Source organism: Rhinopithecus bieti, unplaced genomic scaffold, assembly GCF_001698545.2.
Source record: "Rhinopithecus bieti isolate Rb0 unplaced genomic scaffold, ASM169854v2 scaffold_6536, whole genome shotgun sequence".
In the NCBI taxonomy this organism is placed as follows: Eukaryota; Metazoa; Chordata; class Mammalia; order Primates; family Cercopithecidae; genus Rhinopithecus; species Rhinopithecus bieti.
In genome coordinates this window covers 1180769-1196217 of record NW_016805524.1, presented here as the reverse complement: position 1 = coordinate 1196217, position 15449 = coordinate 1180769, and the positions used below count along the sequence as shown (strand labels likewise).

The 15449-nt window shown below is 39.7% G+C and overlaps 1 protein-coding gene across 1 annotated transcript in view; it reads right to left on the bottom strand.

The window, feature by feature from the left end:
- The window catches only part of EYA1 (EYA transcriptional coactivator and phosphatase 1), a 167231-nt gene that overhangs the window by 16284 nt on the left and 135498 nt on the right, over positions 1 to 15449 (bottom strand). Inside the window, exons 13-16 of the mRNA XM_017872729.1 lie at positions 1680 to 1738; positions 1407 to 1567; positions 330 to 444; positions 106 to 227 (exon numbers count right to left, since the gene is read on the bottom strand). Coding sequence (XP_017728218.1) covers positions 106 to 227; positions 330 to 444; positions 1407 to 1567; positions 1680 to 1738 — 457 coding nt within the window. The remainder of the gene's footprint in view (positions 1 to 105; positions 228 to 329; positions 445 to 1406; positions 1568 to 1679; positions 1739 to 15449) is intronic.

Below are 15449 nucleotides of genomic sequence, written 5' to 3'. Positions count from 1 at the left end.
TTTTTGACCTATGTAGCATTCTGGAAAAAAAGTTTCATTTATTGCCTTTCATTACCCTGAAGGAAAAGAGCTGATTGTTAAAAAGAAAAAAAAAATGCAGCTCACCTATTTTAGTTGCACTGTAAATATTTTCTATTGGAAATACAATTCCTAATCCATATAGCAGGACTTTCGCCAGTGCTGGGATGAGCTGAGTAGTTGTTACTAAAATATTCACACAGTTTGTCCTGTGAGAACAAAAGAACAAAAGACTGTTGAAAATAAATCTCCAAAATGAACAAGCATGAGCATTGCCCATTTCCTGGCAAAGGCCCTGCAGAGAGCCTCACCGGGAATGAATGAGCGAGAGTGCTTTCAGGGCCAGTGTCAACCAGGAGTCGGTCAGGGCTTCAATTTCGGCCCTCAACTGCAGCCAGGCTTCCCTCTTAGCTGGACCAAGCAGACCTGAGGATTTAAAAGCACATGATGAACTACTTCCTTACCAACATATTTCTTTGACTTTACAAATAATTAACATTTAAAGAGTGCTGTGAATACTAGCCTCAAGCTTTATAGTATACAAAGTATCTTTCACATAGTATCATTCATTTGACAAGTATTTATTTGGTTTGGTTACAGAAGTCATCTCTTCTTTTTGGGGAACCTACTCTCCCGCACTCCTCTAACTGTAGTTCGGGCAGAGGTGACTCCACCTTCTGGCTCCCAGGGTAGGCGTACAGCATTCGCTTGGCCAGTGGAAGTCAGTCTTGGAACTTTTGCTGAATCTATTAGGAAATAATAGATTCCCTCCCCTCATGGAGGTGCCAAACTACTGGTAGAGTATAAAGCTGGATCTACTGGTGGTCATTTTGCCACCTCCAGGGAGGGACTGACCTAGAAAGGCCTTTATCCAAAGGAAGGCACAGCCTTCCTGGACAGCATCATTTCAGCATCTGCCTATAGCCATGTAGGAAACCAACCTCACCCCTAAACTTTTTATTATTAAGTCACTGTATTCCATTTTCATGCTAAATCCATTATGAACCAAAGCCAAAAGATTCAAACTGATCCAAGTATTTACCCGGTAGAAGGAGATTTATAACCTATCTTGTGATTTGGGCAGAGGTTGCTAATTCTTCGAAGGATGCTAATCCTTCCTTTGAAAGGACAGCTGAATGTCAGAGAGGTCAAGAAACTTGCCCTAGGTCATATCACAAAGTAATAGAAACAGGACTAGATTAGAATAGCCAGGGCAGCTGGCTCCTGTCCGATATTTCTGTCACTAAATCACAGCAGAATAATGGCCAGTGAGATGAAACTGCCCTAAAAAAAGCTATTATATTCAAAGTAGTGTGACACAAAAGTATACTTTTGGAATTGTATTTAGACTATCTTAACCCGCGGAGATACTGGTGGTAATCACTTGCCTCCAACATTATTTTTGTAGGTGTTGTAGATCTCTTTTACCCGTCTGTAGCGGAAGGCCAACTTTCTCATCCAGTCCACACCACCCCGTACACCAGTTGCCAAACATAAATTAGCACTGGTTGCTGCAGCAGGAAAGCCATCTGTTCCAAAGTTATATGTGCTATTTAGATGCAAGAAAAGCCCAAAGTTAACCAAACAGAAAGTTCATCTTCATTAGGTAAGTAATTAAACTATAAAAGGGAGATGGTCACTTCACATTCAAGGGTGCTCACCTTAGGTCCTGTCCATTATCATCTGAAGAAACATCATCTATATGGACTTGGTCACATTCCTAAAATGTGATTAAAATGATACATGTCAATTTTTTAAGAGCTCCTAATTTGTTTTGTTTTGGAAAAACCGTATTTTTTAAAACACCTTAATTGGAGTGTTTTTCAACTATGTCAATCAGTAGGTGGCAGTCTTGTAAAATTGACATTTTTACCTACTTAGGGTCCTCTCCTATAAGAAAGAAGCAATGTCATTAAGGACTACTGTTATTCAGCTTCAGAAAACACATTTTTGTGTTTAGAAAGGAAAGTGATTGAAAACAATTAGCATATGTGTTCCATAAACCTCAGGTACCTTAAGCCATCATGCTGCTCAGAGCTGATTCAGTCAGTGCCTAAGCATAACTGAAACCAGACATTTTGGTAAATGTAACATGCTAGAAAAATTAAACCTGATGCTAACTGCCAATGAAATTATGACCTCTGATTGCTGTTGAGCCACACACCAACACAGCCCGAGGCCAGTGTGCTGAGGAGCTCAGACAAAAAATCTGTTACTGGTTTCCATTTATTTGAGAGAAGTGAGTTTTATTCTCTCTCTCTTTCTCTCACTCTGTGTGTGTGTGTGTGTGTGTGTGTGTACACATGGGCACGATAAAACCATGGGAGACTTCAAAACCTAAATAAAATAATCAAACCATGTGCTTTTTTACTGTTTACGTTTTATTTTTTTACATTTTAGTGTTATTTTTAGCTGTTTTACTATTATTACATATTCATTGGATTTATGAGTTTATTATGGCATAATGTTATTTTGAACAGATCTTATTTTTAAATCCCAAACTGTGTAAACTACTTAGAATAGGAAGCCATACTTACGGACTAAAGCTCTATTGGACTCAGTTAACGTTTCTGCACCTGTTTGCAGATATATCGGAGCACCCATATATCTTAACCACCGAATCCCCAGACGAATTGTGGGAAGAGCAGGCACTCAAAAAACATTGGTTGAATGAATGAAGAAGGCATATTAACCTGGAGGTAGACAAGGGCTCTAGTCCAGAAACTTAACACCCCCACTTGGCTGCTTTCATATTTCAGTCATGTTCCTCTCGTTGCAGTCAGGCTCCAAATACCCCAGAGGCCTTTATTGTACTTATTTCCATTAAAGTTTTAGTTGAAAAATATTATTAAAAGAAATTTCCAGGCACACATCCTGTTTTTTAAAAGGTTCTTTTTGGCTGAAGATATGGTCATGTTTCAGATAGAGTTAATTTTATAAAATCTAGCCCATCTCTCTAGCTCTTAGATTCAACTTCATAACGAAGATGACACTTGGAAAGCACTACAATAATAGAAGGTATATTTTTATGTTGCCGGTTCCTTCTGAACAAACTCTTCTCTCTCCACGGATTTGTGAGGAAGGGAGGAGGAGATAGAAGTGGAAAGAAACTCAAACCAGCTGTTCCTTAACAGAATTAAAATCGTGACCCCCAACCTCTTCTCTAAAGCATCTATTTTCCAGGCAGCCCTCTCCCAGCACGCAGCAAGTTCCAAGGAGGAAAAGACTTTGACCTTGTAACCCTCCCCTGCTCTCCTGAGGTCCATAACCTCAGATAAGAGAAAAGGAAAAGCAAGTCCAGGAGCCCTCACATGCTGACTGTGAATTTAACGTTTTAAAAACAGGTCATTCTTGGAAAACATGGTTGGGAACTTCTCATTTATTAATCTTATTTTAGAAGATGAATGATGATTGCTTGTGTTTTCAACAACATACTAAATCATGAGTAGAAATTTCTGATATTTAACCAGAAATGCAATTTTTATGTTGTTGGTAAACTTCTTTAGAGCATGTGGTTAGCGTTGGGGGTAGGGCGAGAGGGGAAGGCCATAGCGCCATGATGGAGAAATTTTCTCTCTTGGGAGAATGAACAAAAAGGAGGAGGAAGTTGAGGAACTAGTAGAAGAGGAAAATATATGTTCAAAAGAATGTAATTCAAGGAATCAAAACTGACCTGGAATTCCCTGGTTACCTCTAAGGGTGTGAAGAGTTTGCTGAAAAGCAGGGTGTTAAGATGCTTTTCTTAAACTAATTTAGCTGTAAATCTTCATTACTAACAGAGAAGTCAGTTATCCTCTAATAACTGTTGCTACTCCATTGTTGCTATTGTTCTTCCACATCCTGTATTTGTTTTCTCCCGCCAGCTTCATTTAAAACGTTTTGTTCCCAGGCTGAGGACTTCATTTGAAGTATTGTTCAATCTCTAGCTTAGCTCTTAGTGTCAACACCTTCAAGCTTTTACCTGCAGATAGCAAACTCACTTCATAGTGACTTGATTAAAGCAAGGTTTGGTGTAGTGACAACAAGGAAATCCTCATTCTTTATCAGAATTTTTGTAGAATGATTTTAATTAAAAGAGATTTAAAAATCAAGAATAATCTCTAAGGGGCCTCATCAGCACCTCCAGGAATGAAAAAAAAATCATTAAAATATCTATGTAAAATGTGTCTATGTAATTGTTACTTATTTCACTTAATGAATTGAAAAATGCCATATTGTACAAACTTCAGATACACAAAATACATACTGAGGGTTCATTATCTGTGTCTTTGTAGGAACTTACAAATAATGGCATAAAATGCCTTGGGAAGTATGCTTTTAAAAAATTGTTTTAAATCTTAAGGAGAAACTATAATATTACTATCTTAATGCTTATTAACAACTTTAATTGCGAAAAGAATGAGGAATATTAAGATACTGCAATATTCCACAGCAGAACTGCACAATGTGTTAACCTGTTGTAAGTCCATCAGCTCTCAAATGAGAAACTGAAGTCTCCTCCCGTCAGATATCCTGAAACTCAAACTCTTCCGTGGGGAGAAACTTTCCCATTTCTCAGACACCATCTCTCTAGCTTTTTGTCTTCTTTAGAGCCGAATTTTAGGTTCTCATTTTTGCCTTCTGGACTTGATTGCTTTTAGCTTCCAAATTTGTTTTAAACCTAGTCAATGAGATAACTGAGGGAGGGAGCAGGGCCTGATTTCAGAGTCCATGGCTTAGGCAGAAGGGGCTCTGGGCACTGTGAACCAACAGCAGCAACCAGGTTTAAAGCTCTCCTGGAAGAATCTACTGACAAAGACAAAAATGGAAGCTTAATGTATTTCCAGGTGCCAAAATATATTCCTAAAAACCCTAAATTGGTGTTCAATAGGGTACAGAACATAAATAATTCTATGGGAAAATAAATTTTTATTCCAAAAACCGACTAAACGTGCTGAAAATGAACTTTGGAAATACACGACTAAAATTATGTGATAGACTTTTAAGGTGACGAAATCATTATTGAATCCAAGTCTTGGGACAACATTCACATTTCCAGGGGCCACTCCAGTTCAGCATATTTTATGTGCTAATTTGCAGTGGGAGGGTCTGAGATGCCCAAGGGATCCCTGCTGTGTTTGGGGATCTGGCCTGGGACCTCAGAGAAGACAGAGGTAGTGATTTCAAGGACTCCTGAAAGATTCTGCACTCACAGTGAACTCATGGGTGTCTTAGCTTAGAAAGGTGGTCATTCATGCACATGTCAAATTATTAAGAGGCTGCTGTGTTCCAGGTACTGTTCCAGATGCTAATGATAGAGCGCTTAATACAACAGACAAAAGTCCTTACTGCCTTGAAACTAACATTCTAGTGGGAGCGACACACAAACAAAAAAACATGTAAAATGTACATATGCTGGATAGTGGTAAGTGCTAAGGCAACAAAATACAGTATGTGAGGGAGAAATGCAATGCCAAGTGGGTGTGGGGGAAAGAGCCTTCCAGGCAAAGGAAAGAGCAAGTTCAAAGGCCCTGAGGCAGGAGAACCCTGGTGTAAGGAGGTAGGAGGAAGGAGCCAGGAGAGGGCAGAGGAGGGGAAGAATTCCCTGTGCCTGCAGATCCCAGCAATGAGCAGGCTTTGCCAAGGAAGCAAGGGACGAGTTATCAGTCCTTGCCCTCAAGGCACTTACATGGTTATGAGGGAAAGAGAGAAGTTAACTAACTACGCATGTGATAAGTTAATTAAAATCATGGTAAATCCTGCAGAACTTCCGTAGGATCCAAATGAACATCGTCCTGCATTCTATTTAGCCAAAGAGAGTTGCAAAGGTCTGAAGAATTAAAATTATATTTTGCTAGATCAGGAGGGACAGCCTGGTCCACCGCTTGTCCTTGTGGCTTTTGTGATTGAAGCAATCAAACTGATAAAATGGTGGCCTACTGGAGATGGCTCCTAACAACTGAACTGTGGTGACAGGAACAAAACAGCTTTTTGGTCCCAGACTATCCATGCTGGACCTCTACCTTCAAATGGCGGTGGGGTGGGGTGGGGAAGATATAAAGGAACCCTGGGAGTTTGGTGACCAGGCCTCAGAGAGGTGAGGGGAAGCCTCTTGAAGACATGTTTCTTTCACCCCCAAGTCACAGATGTGAGAACTGATATGGGAGTTGGAAAGGGATCCAGACGTGGGAAAAGAGTGATTTTTTGTTAGTGGCTTTCCCAAAGGGATGTCAAATTCAGCAACGTGTATGCATAAGAGCTCAGAAACAAGTCAGCAGTAGAGGAATATATAATTAATTTCTATTTAGCCAATTTTCACATACAGGTAGTTACACACGAGCGGGGGCAGGAGAGGGCTCTCCCCCACCCACTAGGAATGTCGGGTGATGGTTTGGCAATTATCACATCGTCTCTCTAACAGTGATAAATTGGCAGCCAGTGCCAGGGAGAGGCCATTTCCCGATGGTCCACACCTGTTGTACTAAGTGTTAACTGAATGCAGGCATCAGGGAGAGGCAATTTGCCCGGGCATGCACATTAAGAGATCTAATGGCAGAGTATGGCCTTCTGGGGGCACTCCACTGGAAAAGGAAAGAAAGCCTCAGATAGGCAAGCATGCAGCTTCCTAAACACACTGCATAGGTTCACTTCCCAAGGGTAAGGGGGGCAATGCGCATGCGGTCAGCCCACCCTAAAGGAAGACACATGGGAACGGGGCGAGCATATAAAGTCCTAGGATCAAGGATAACACTGCACTTGACCAAGATGCCTGCTTGGGTCTCTTCCAAAGCACAGTTTCCTTTATTCCTGTTCTAAAACCTTTTTCAGAAAACTTTCACTCCTACTCTGAAACTTGCCCCAGTCTCTTTTTCTGCCTCATGCCCCCCAGTTGAATTCTTTATTATGAGGAGGTAAGAACTGAGGTTGCTCCAGACCATCGGGATTCACTGCTGGTAACTCAGATACCTTCCGCTGGTAACATATATGGTGCCGTGTGACTCAGATATTTGCCACTGGTAACATAGTCACATAGCTCAGAGAGATTATGTGGAAGAACTAGGGCCAGTGCAAGGCAAAGTTGCGATTATCCTCCACTAGTAAAATGTTACAATTAATTACCAAACTTGGGTATTGCTAATGCATCCAGTCCACTGCTGCCAGCCTGAGGTTGGTCTCTCTCTCTCTTCAGAAGTCCCAAGACACCAGAGATGCATCACCCCTTGATACCTGACTACCAAAGCGCCACATCTTGGCACTTTGTATCCCTTGTAGAGGATATTCTTCCTTCCCCCACAGCAATGGCTTCTGCAGAAGGCATTCCTTACACTTATTGTGGAGTTCCTGCAGAGGCAGGCGCTCCGTTTCTCTCACTTACACTCCTCATTCTTCAGTTGAATTTATAGTGAAAATGCAATAGTATTTAATGTTACAACTCATTTTACAGATATGAAAAATAAAGATTCAGAAAAGCTAAATAATGTGAGATAAATGCTGTGATGCTTATGTCTTTGACCCTCAACTCGCCATTTCGTCGCAGGCTCCTCAATTTCACACATTGTAGACAACTGCTCAGTCTAGACACTGGTCATGACCTAGGTCCTTTGGGGCTTCTCGGCTGTTTTGAGCTCAGGGGACTCTAGCTCCGTCTGCCCCACTCTGACCTGTGCTCTGTGTCTGTGGTCCGTCTGGAGCATGGATGTGGGTCCTTCATCCTACAGCACAAGCCCCAACCCTTCCTGTCATCAGCAGGCCTTTAAATGACTGGCACGTCAGAGGAAAATGCTCCCGGAAGGAGAGCCACTGTGATAATCGGGTCTCTGCCAGGCGTGGAGGGTAGAAAGTACAACTGTAGGTGGTGGGAGCATAGGTTTTTAGCATGTCACACTGCCACAGCATGTCCTAAGTAGGAGAGCTGAGGACCAGGAAAATGGATTAGGCCACGGTCACAGCCGGGGAAGCTGAAAAGAAGGCAGATAGCACCAGAGGTGCGGTGTTGTGCCCGCAGTTATCAGTCTGCAAACTTCTGCTGTTCCACAACAGGATCCTACAAGCATCTTTCAGTAAATACCAAAATTGAAATGACCATGGTCTACCCTTGCCAGCCTTCCCCTTACGTGACACTGCCTGTGCTTCACAGAGGAGTAAAATAAATAAAATTAGCAGCTTCAGTTACTGCTGGCCCTCAGCTCACAGTCATCTAACTACTCACAGAGCTGGATGATAAAATGCTCACACGGATGGCTGGGGAAACTGCCAACACATGAAGTCCTGAATCCCAGTTCTGGTGTAGGTATAGGGAGTGGGCAGGAAGCCACACAGGGCACGATCTCACAGCCATGCGGCGAATGCCCATTCGCTCTTAGAACTCTGGTTGCACTGTTATTCTGCCTTTTGAGTCCCTTCTGTCATTATTCTTGGCATCAAGACTCAAGCTGACCTTTTTCTGATCCATCATCATCTCTGGCCTTCTAGGGCTGGGCCACAGACATGTTCTTTTGGACCAATCCCCGGGAATAACTGAGATTTTGTACAGAGGCTCATATGCAAAATATTAAGTTATGGCAGAATTTTTCTGCAAATATTTATTCTGCTTTGATACTGTAGTACTTGTACTTTCCCCCCAAGCCTTTCACTTGTACCATAATTATGTAAAAATACACTATACAGTTCAAGCTAGTTTAGGAAAATTAATAAAGAGAATTAAGACAGTTACAATGAACCTTATTATCTGTGCCAACAAAGTGATGTAATAGCTAGGACACTGATGCTCTATACTTCTGAACATGAAACTTGAAACACAAACTCCGAGTAAACCTGAAGTCCTTGAATAAACAGAGACTCTAGGAAGACTGTGAGGCAGTTTGCATGTTGTGAAAGGGAACAATATGAAAAAGTCACCATGTGTCTTTGGAGAAATTGAGTTACACAAGCCCAAATCCTGCTGATCAAGGCTATAGTTTACTCAAAGTTCCAAATTTACCAGGAGGAAACTAACGCCATACTGCCAACTAATTGTTTCAATACTTTCAATACTTTCCTTTACAAAGCAAAAATGGAAGGATAAAAGTCAGCAGAGAACTAGCTGTTTTCATTGTGTCTTTACATCAGTGTGCCTACTGAGACCAGCTGGAGCTGGCCAAGGCAGAGGAAGTGATCACTGGGTTCTCTGTCCCCTCTTATCCGTCATTAAGCAATTACATCCATGGCTCTGACTTCCCTGTTGAGCAATTTAGATACTTGCTTGATACCTTTGACATCTATAGGTCACTAAAGAGAAGGATTCCTCTTATTTCTAAATGTGAAAATGTTTATTTCTACATGGGACATGGGTAGTTCTAGTACTTCAGTGACAAACTCACACAAATTGTCTGAAAGCTCATTTTGCCAAGCCATTAGCAGCACTTATAAAAGAATGCATATCTGTCTGTGGACCTATCCATACTACCATCTTTCTCACAGAAAACTAAATCACACAGTTGGCTTTACAGGGTGACCAGTGTTTGAGTTACAAAGGCTTTAAGGGAATGGTCTCCATGGTGGTTTTTTGAAATAACTCCCAACTCTCAGATATTTTCATAACTAATTTGAAAAACTAAGTAAAATGGGACATCTTCCAAACTTCTCTATGATTTAGAAGTTCTAAGGATGGAGAGGGGTAGTCAAGGAAGAAGGCAATTGATGGGACAGATTTGAAGAAACCGCCTTCCAACTAGCTGACAATTTGATTTGGTACATCAAGTCTAGGCTCCGTGATAGACATTCTGTCTATGAATTAGTAAATTTGCAGGAAACATGTCTTTACTTGCATGTGTTTCTCTGTAAAGAGACTGCCCAACTGATGTACTCTGTATTTATAGTTACTGATGCAGAACAGCATGATTCCATTGTGCTTTCTAAGGGCATGTCCAAGCCCTCACTGCACTTTCAAATAGATCTCATGGAGAGCTCAAGCGCTGCTAGGCATTCTTCTGCCCAGCTTCACCACCATGGACTCTCTGGAAGCCCTTGACTCCTGGAGATGGGGAGGGCATGTGGTTTGTAACCTCTCCACACTGGCAATTGCTGGCAGACTCTGTCTGTCATCTCTGTCTAGGGTGCACCTGGTGACCTCCTATTCCCCTGGCCTTCCCACCATGATGCTTGCAGGAAAAGAAAAAAAAAAAAAAAAAAAGGTGCAGATACCTGTGGCTAAGGCACAGGCGATAAAATACAAAAGGAGTTTTGAAATTGACCCCATTCTGTCTGGCAGTTTTGGGAATTGCAAGTTAAGGAATTAAAACATACCTGGACAATGTATCTTTTAATTCCCACTCTATCTACTCAGAATACTATTGGTGGCAACACATATGTTAAGTCAATATTTAAATATCTGTATGTGTTATGATAGGAATAGGATGATACAGCTATACAAGCCAATGGGAAAAGAAAACAATTTCAAATTTCAGAAACCAAAAAGAGGAATTTCAGCATCTATATTCGAGAGGTGGCAATAAGATGCAACTTGTGAACACACATATGGCATTTACAAACAAAAACTGTCTTAATGTACTTAATGTTATAATATCCTTTAGAGATGATCTAAGTGAGAGAGATTTTACTAGAATTATGTTTATATTAGCTAGAAGACGTAAGTGCTTGTATTAGAAACACAAGATTTGAATTACAGAAGTTTCAACAAAGGTAAGATATTAGCTATTTTGATCTGATTCTATTTATACGAATATTCATAAAATATTTAGAAAATAAAGTCTTTACTGAAAGTTCCTGAAGATGGTATGTTAAGGTAAAAAATAAATTGAAGTGCTTAAGCTATGTCTGGCATATGCATAAAATTATGGTAAATATTTGAGATCACTAAGGAAAGGCTTCCAGGACTCCCAAATTTATTAATAACTAGAAGAAAGCATGAACACATGTTTTTCAAAGTTTTGATATTTTCTTATATATTAATCCCTTTTAAAATGTGCTGATTAAAAAAATAAGACATCATTATCTCACTTTAGCGTGTGGCTTATAGAATCCCAAAGGTATCACATGAAGATAGCTCTTTCTTAGTGAGTACAATGTTAATAAATACGATATGTCAGTTTCACTGCGCTTGGAGTTCCTTCTTTCTCACCATGAATGCCTTCTTTACCACATGATATTAAATATATTTGTCTTTATTCACACTCTCAACCTTAGGGTGAGGAAAAGAAAGTCTCACTTAATGAAAGCCAGAAAGAATTGCAAATAAACTTTTAAACAAAATGAGCTTATTTAAAACTGTTCAACACTGGATCTCTAAAGGTAATGGATTAGCTAATCCAGTGTTGAACAATTTTAATATAAAGATAATTAAAAGATAATTATAGCATATATTACATTTGATCTAATGATATCGATACTTGTAACTTTCTTTGCTTTTTAAAAAGTATACAATAAATACTATCTAGTCCAAGATCCATCTTTTATTATGTTTTATGCGATAGTAAGAGGTATTTCAATGCATTCTATGTCCCTACTGCTGATGTTGTATACAAAAGGTTATGCCCAAATGCACAGCTTCATTTATGGTTCAGTTAATTTAAGAGAACATAGCATTTTACAAATCTGTATCAGAACCAATGCAAACCTCCATATGCAACACAGGGCAATGCATTAGCGTTTGCTGATAATGCCAAATTATATTGTACAATTTTATCATTAAAATATTACACATTTCAAATGGTATATAACAAAGTATGAAGATAAAAGACTAAAGGCTGAATTAATGTGTAAACTAATTATCATTCAGAACATTAAAAAATCTCAGCACACATCTAATATAAATATCATTTTTTTGGAACAGCAACTCAGAACTACTCTTAAGAATGAGCCTTTGATTTACTGCTGAACTTATTTCTCAATTTTCAACAGGCTTGCTCATCATTTTTGCAAACATAATTTGTCACTGGCAACAGTCAGTGTTCTTTGTAACTCCTGTTTCCTTTCTTTTAGATCTATTATTCCTGCTGAGAGAATCTACTAAAGAAGAATTTTCATAGTGACACCGACTCTAGGCTTGCTGTGAATAATCACAATCTCATAAAATCATTCTTTTATTGCAAACTTGCTGCCAGAAGCATGGAAAAATATTCAGACCGAGAGAACTTTCATCCTTTTCTGCAATGGCTTTCTTTTAACTTTCATGGCCATTTGCAGAAAGTGAATTGCATACCAATTTATTCACAAAGCATTTAACTAGAGCTTTCATTTGCACAAAAGTATTTGTTTTGCTCATATAAAACAATGAACTATAAGCTCTAATATTAAATAAGTCATACATTAAGAAAGTGTGTGTGTGTGTGTGTGTGTGTGTTTCTGGAGCAATTTTCTACTCCTTCTAAAATCATTTGCAACAAATATTAGTTCCTGTTCAATGCCATTACATGTCTATAGTTTCATCTTTATTTAACTACAAACCATATGTCAATGCATTTTGTAAAGAAATATTTTCATGTAATTAACCTTTTAAATGCCTTTTCTTTTGCAGGGGTCAGGGTGGGGTTGAAATTTTGAAAGTTTAAAAGAGACTAATTTATGAACTTCAGTTAACTTACACTGCCAGATAATTTTCTAATAGTAAGAAACACTCAATTTTGCATAAAAGAACATATAGCTCAGAACAAATCAGGCCCAACCATATCCTTAGTTAATAAACTAATAAAGATTTTTCCAAGCTGATTTTCTCTGCCACGTAATTATTACTGACTCCAGAAAGAAAAATATGCAGAACCGGACATAGGCCCTTTTAAAAAAGCAGTTCCCTGTGAGCTGCAGGAAGGGTTCCATCATCACCTTCCTCACTGTCAGTCCCTGGCGGCGAGAGAGGACCTTGGAGGGGCACTCACTTTCCTACTCAAAAATTCTCTCTTCTAAGGATCTGTGGGTCTGAAATTCCACCACACAAAATCATCCCTTCTGAATCTTCTTTTGTAAGACAAAGACTTCAGGTAAGAGTGAACTGTTTAAGCTCCATTGCCTTGGTGTGCACTGCACTATGAGGTAAATTTCTTCCAGCATGGGGAGCCCTGGTGTGCCTGCCCCAAAATCACTGGGTGTTAAAAGGGGAAATGGAGTTGGCTGCCTGAAAGGAAAAGAAAAAAGGGAAAGTGTTGTCTATACTCATATTTTCGCTCCCTATAAAATACCCCTTTTCTCAAGAAGTAGAATTTAGAGCTATAAATAATCATGCTTCGGTTGTTTATATGTTATTCAGGAAAATATTATGTATCATTAGAATAGCATGAGTATTATATGTGTTATATATTAAATTGTAGCAGTGTCACTAGAAAATACATAGCCACACGTTCTCGATTCTTTTATTCATTTTCTTATGCATTCAACTAATAAGGACTGAACACCTATTTCTATTCCAGGCACCACACACACAAAAATAAATGAGATACAGATCTTGCTTTTATGGTTTTAGACATGGGGAGTGGCTAGAGAGAAAGGGTACATTGACTGTCACTATGATTTTCTGTCAGGGAAGATACTAGATTCTTGTAAAGCCCTTCCTCTTCCAACCCACCCTGGGCAGCATGTTCAGATACATTTTTCTGAAAGTAGGCTTTGCTCTTCCAGGCAATGCAGTCTCCAACGAAGAGCAAAAGCATCTAGGGGGAGGGGAGACAAGCAATATGTTTTACTCCTGTTTCAGTCCATCTCCCTCAATAGATGTATTAGAAAATTAAATTGGAAACACTTAATATATTTCTATGCAATTGAGCATTCAAGGGCCTCTACAATGAGCCCTAACCTTACCAATGTGTGCATCCCTCACATTCTATCATGAACAGCCTGCCCAAGATAGGCCAGTCTCTACTGGCCCGGCCTCCACTGCCTTCCTGCACCAGACAATAGCTGTGTCTACTGCTTGCTGGAATGCCTTCTCTCTCCCTTAAGGCAAGGCTGCTCCATTAAGTTTTTATTGGTTTCTTTCCCTTCTCCATCCCTGACATACCCTCTGCAACCCCCTGTCTCAATAATAATTACCATTATTGACAGCCTATCAGCTGTCAGTCTTTATGTCATGTGTATTTCATGTTCTTTCCAATTCTCCTGAAAACTCTGCATTTGATGGAAAGCAAACAAAGACTTACACAGACAACTTCTGTGTACACTACTAGATAAGAAACTCTTTGAAGAAGAGACCATCTTTTACATGCCTTTTTCTTCCTACTTATTTTCTAACACTGGACCAAGCACATAGATATCATAGACTGAAACCTTCTAGGTTATCTGATTGACAGGATTTGATTATTAAAGAATTGATGACCCAATCAGAAGTTAATAATGTTAGTGCATTTTGTCACTGAAGTGTCATTGAAGTTAGTTTGTGGAAATAAATTATTTTGATTATAAAATGATACATACTAATGTAGAAAATTCGTGCAGTACTAAAAAACATATAAAAGAATTCATCTCCAATTCCATCCATCAGAAGTAACCACTGTCAACATTCTTCCAGTCCAAGCTGTCTCCTACCAATTGGAAAGGATGATAGCTTGGACAGAAGAGTTCCATTTAACTTTCTAACAAAATACCAATTCCAGAAGTTAATTCTTAGTTATTTCTGAAGAAGCAAAAGATTATAAAATAATGTTGATCAAAAGCAACATGCTCTCCCCATACCCTGACCCTCCACCTGCCTTACAAAGGAGTAGCTCACAATTAAGAAGGATCCAGTATTTAGAAAGCCTTTCTTTAGAAATGCTGCTAGAATACTGAACTGAGCCCAAATAGAGGCCCTATTGTACTGCACTGAAATGGGAGAAGTCTCCAGGGACAGCAACTTAAACACATTTTGGGGAAGTTGAAGTTACAGGCATACAGGCCTTCTCTTGCACTATTCAATCTTAAATTTTTTTTTAAAAAAGTCTAAGGGCACCTTGAATTCCTTTCTCTACTAAGCAAACTTCCTATGAAGGTAACTGAGGAAAATCTGGCTTTACAAAGCAGTGACTCTCCCAGATTGAAGATTAGCAAGCACCTGTCAAAATCTAAGATCTAAACCAATAGCCTGTCACAGGTGACACTGACAGGTCAATTTCACACAACTTTAAAATAAACTGAAGCAATCCAGCAGACTGTGTGAGTGCTGAAGTGGTATTTCCATTCATCAAGAAAGGAAGACACTCCATTATTCACTGAGGCACCAACATGCGGCAGGCACCGGCCAGGGGCTCCAGATTCTGTTGTCTCCCTTAACTCTACACTTACCTGTCACCCTCTCTGAAGCCTGTCAGGGTTGACTGTGTGGAGGTCACACATTAGTAGGAAGCAAGGACTGAACCCAGGTCTCTCCATCTGTGAAGTGTTCACTCTCCCTTCAGACCACACTGTTCCTGGTTGCTGCACCCAACAGAATAGAGAGACCACAGCAAACCAGGAAGCCAGTTTCATGGACAGGTTAATTAACAGCCTGT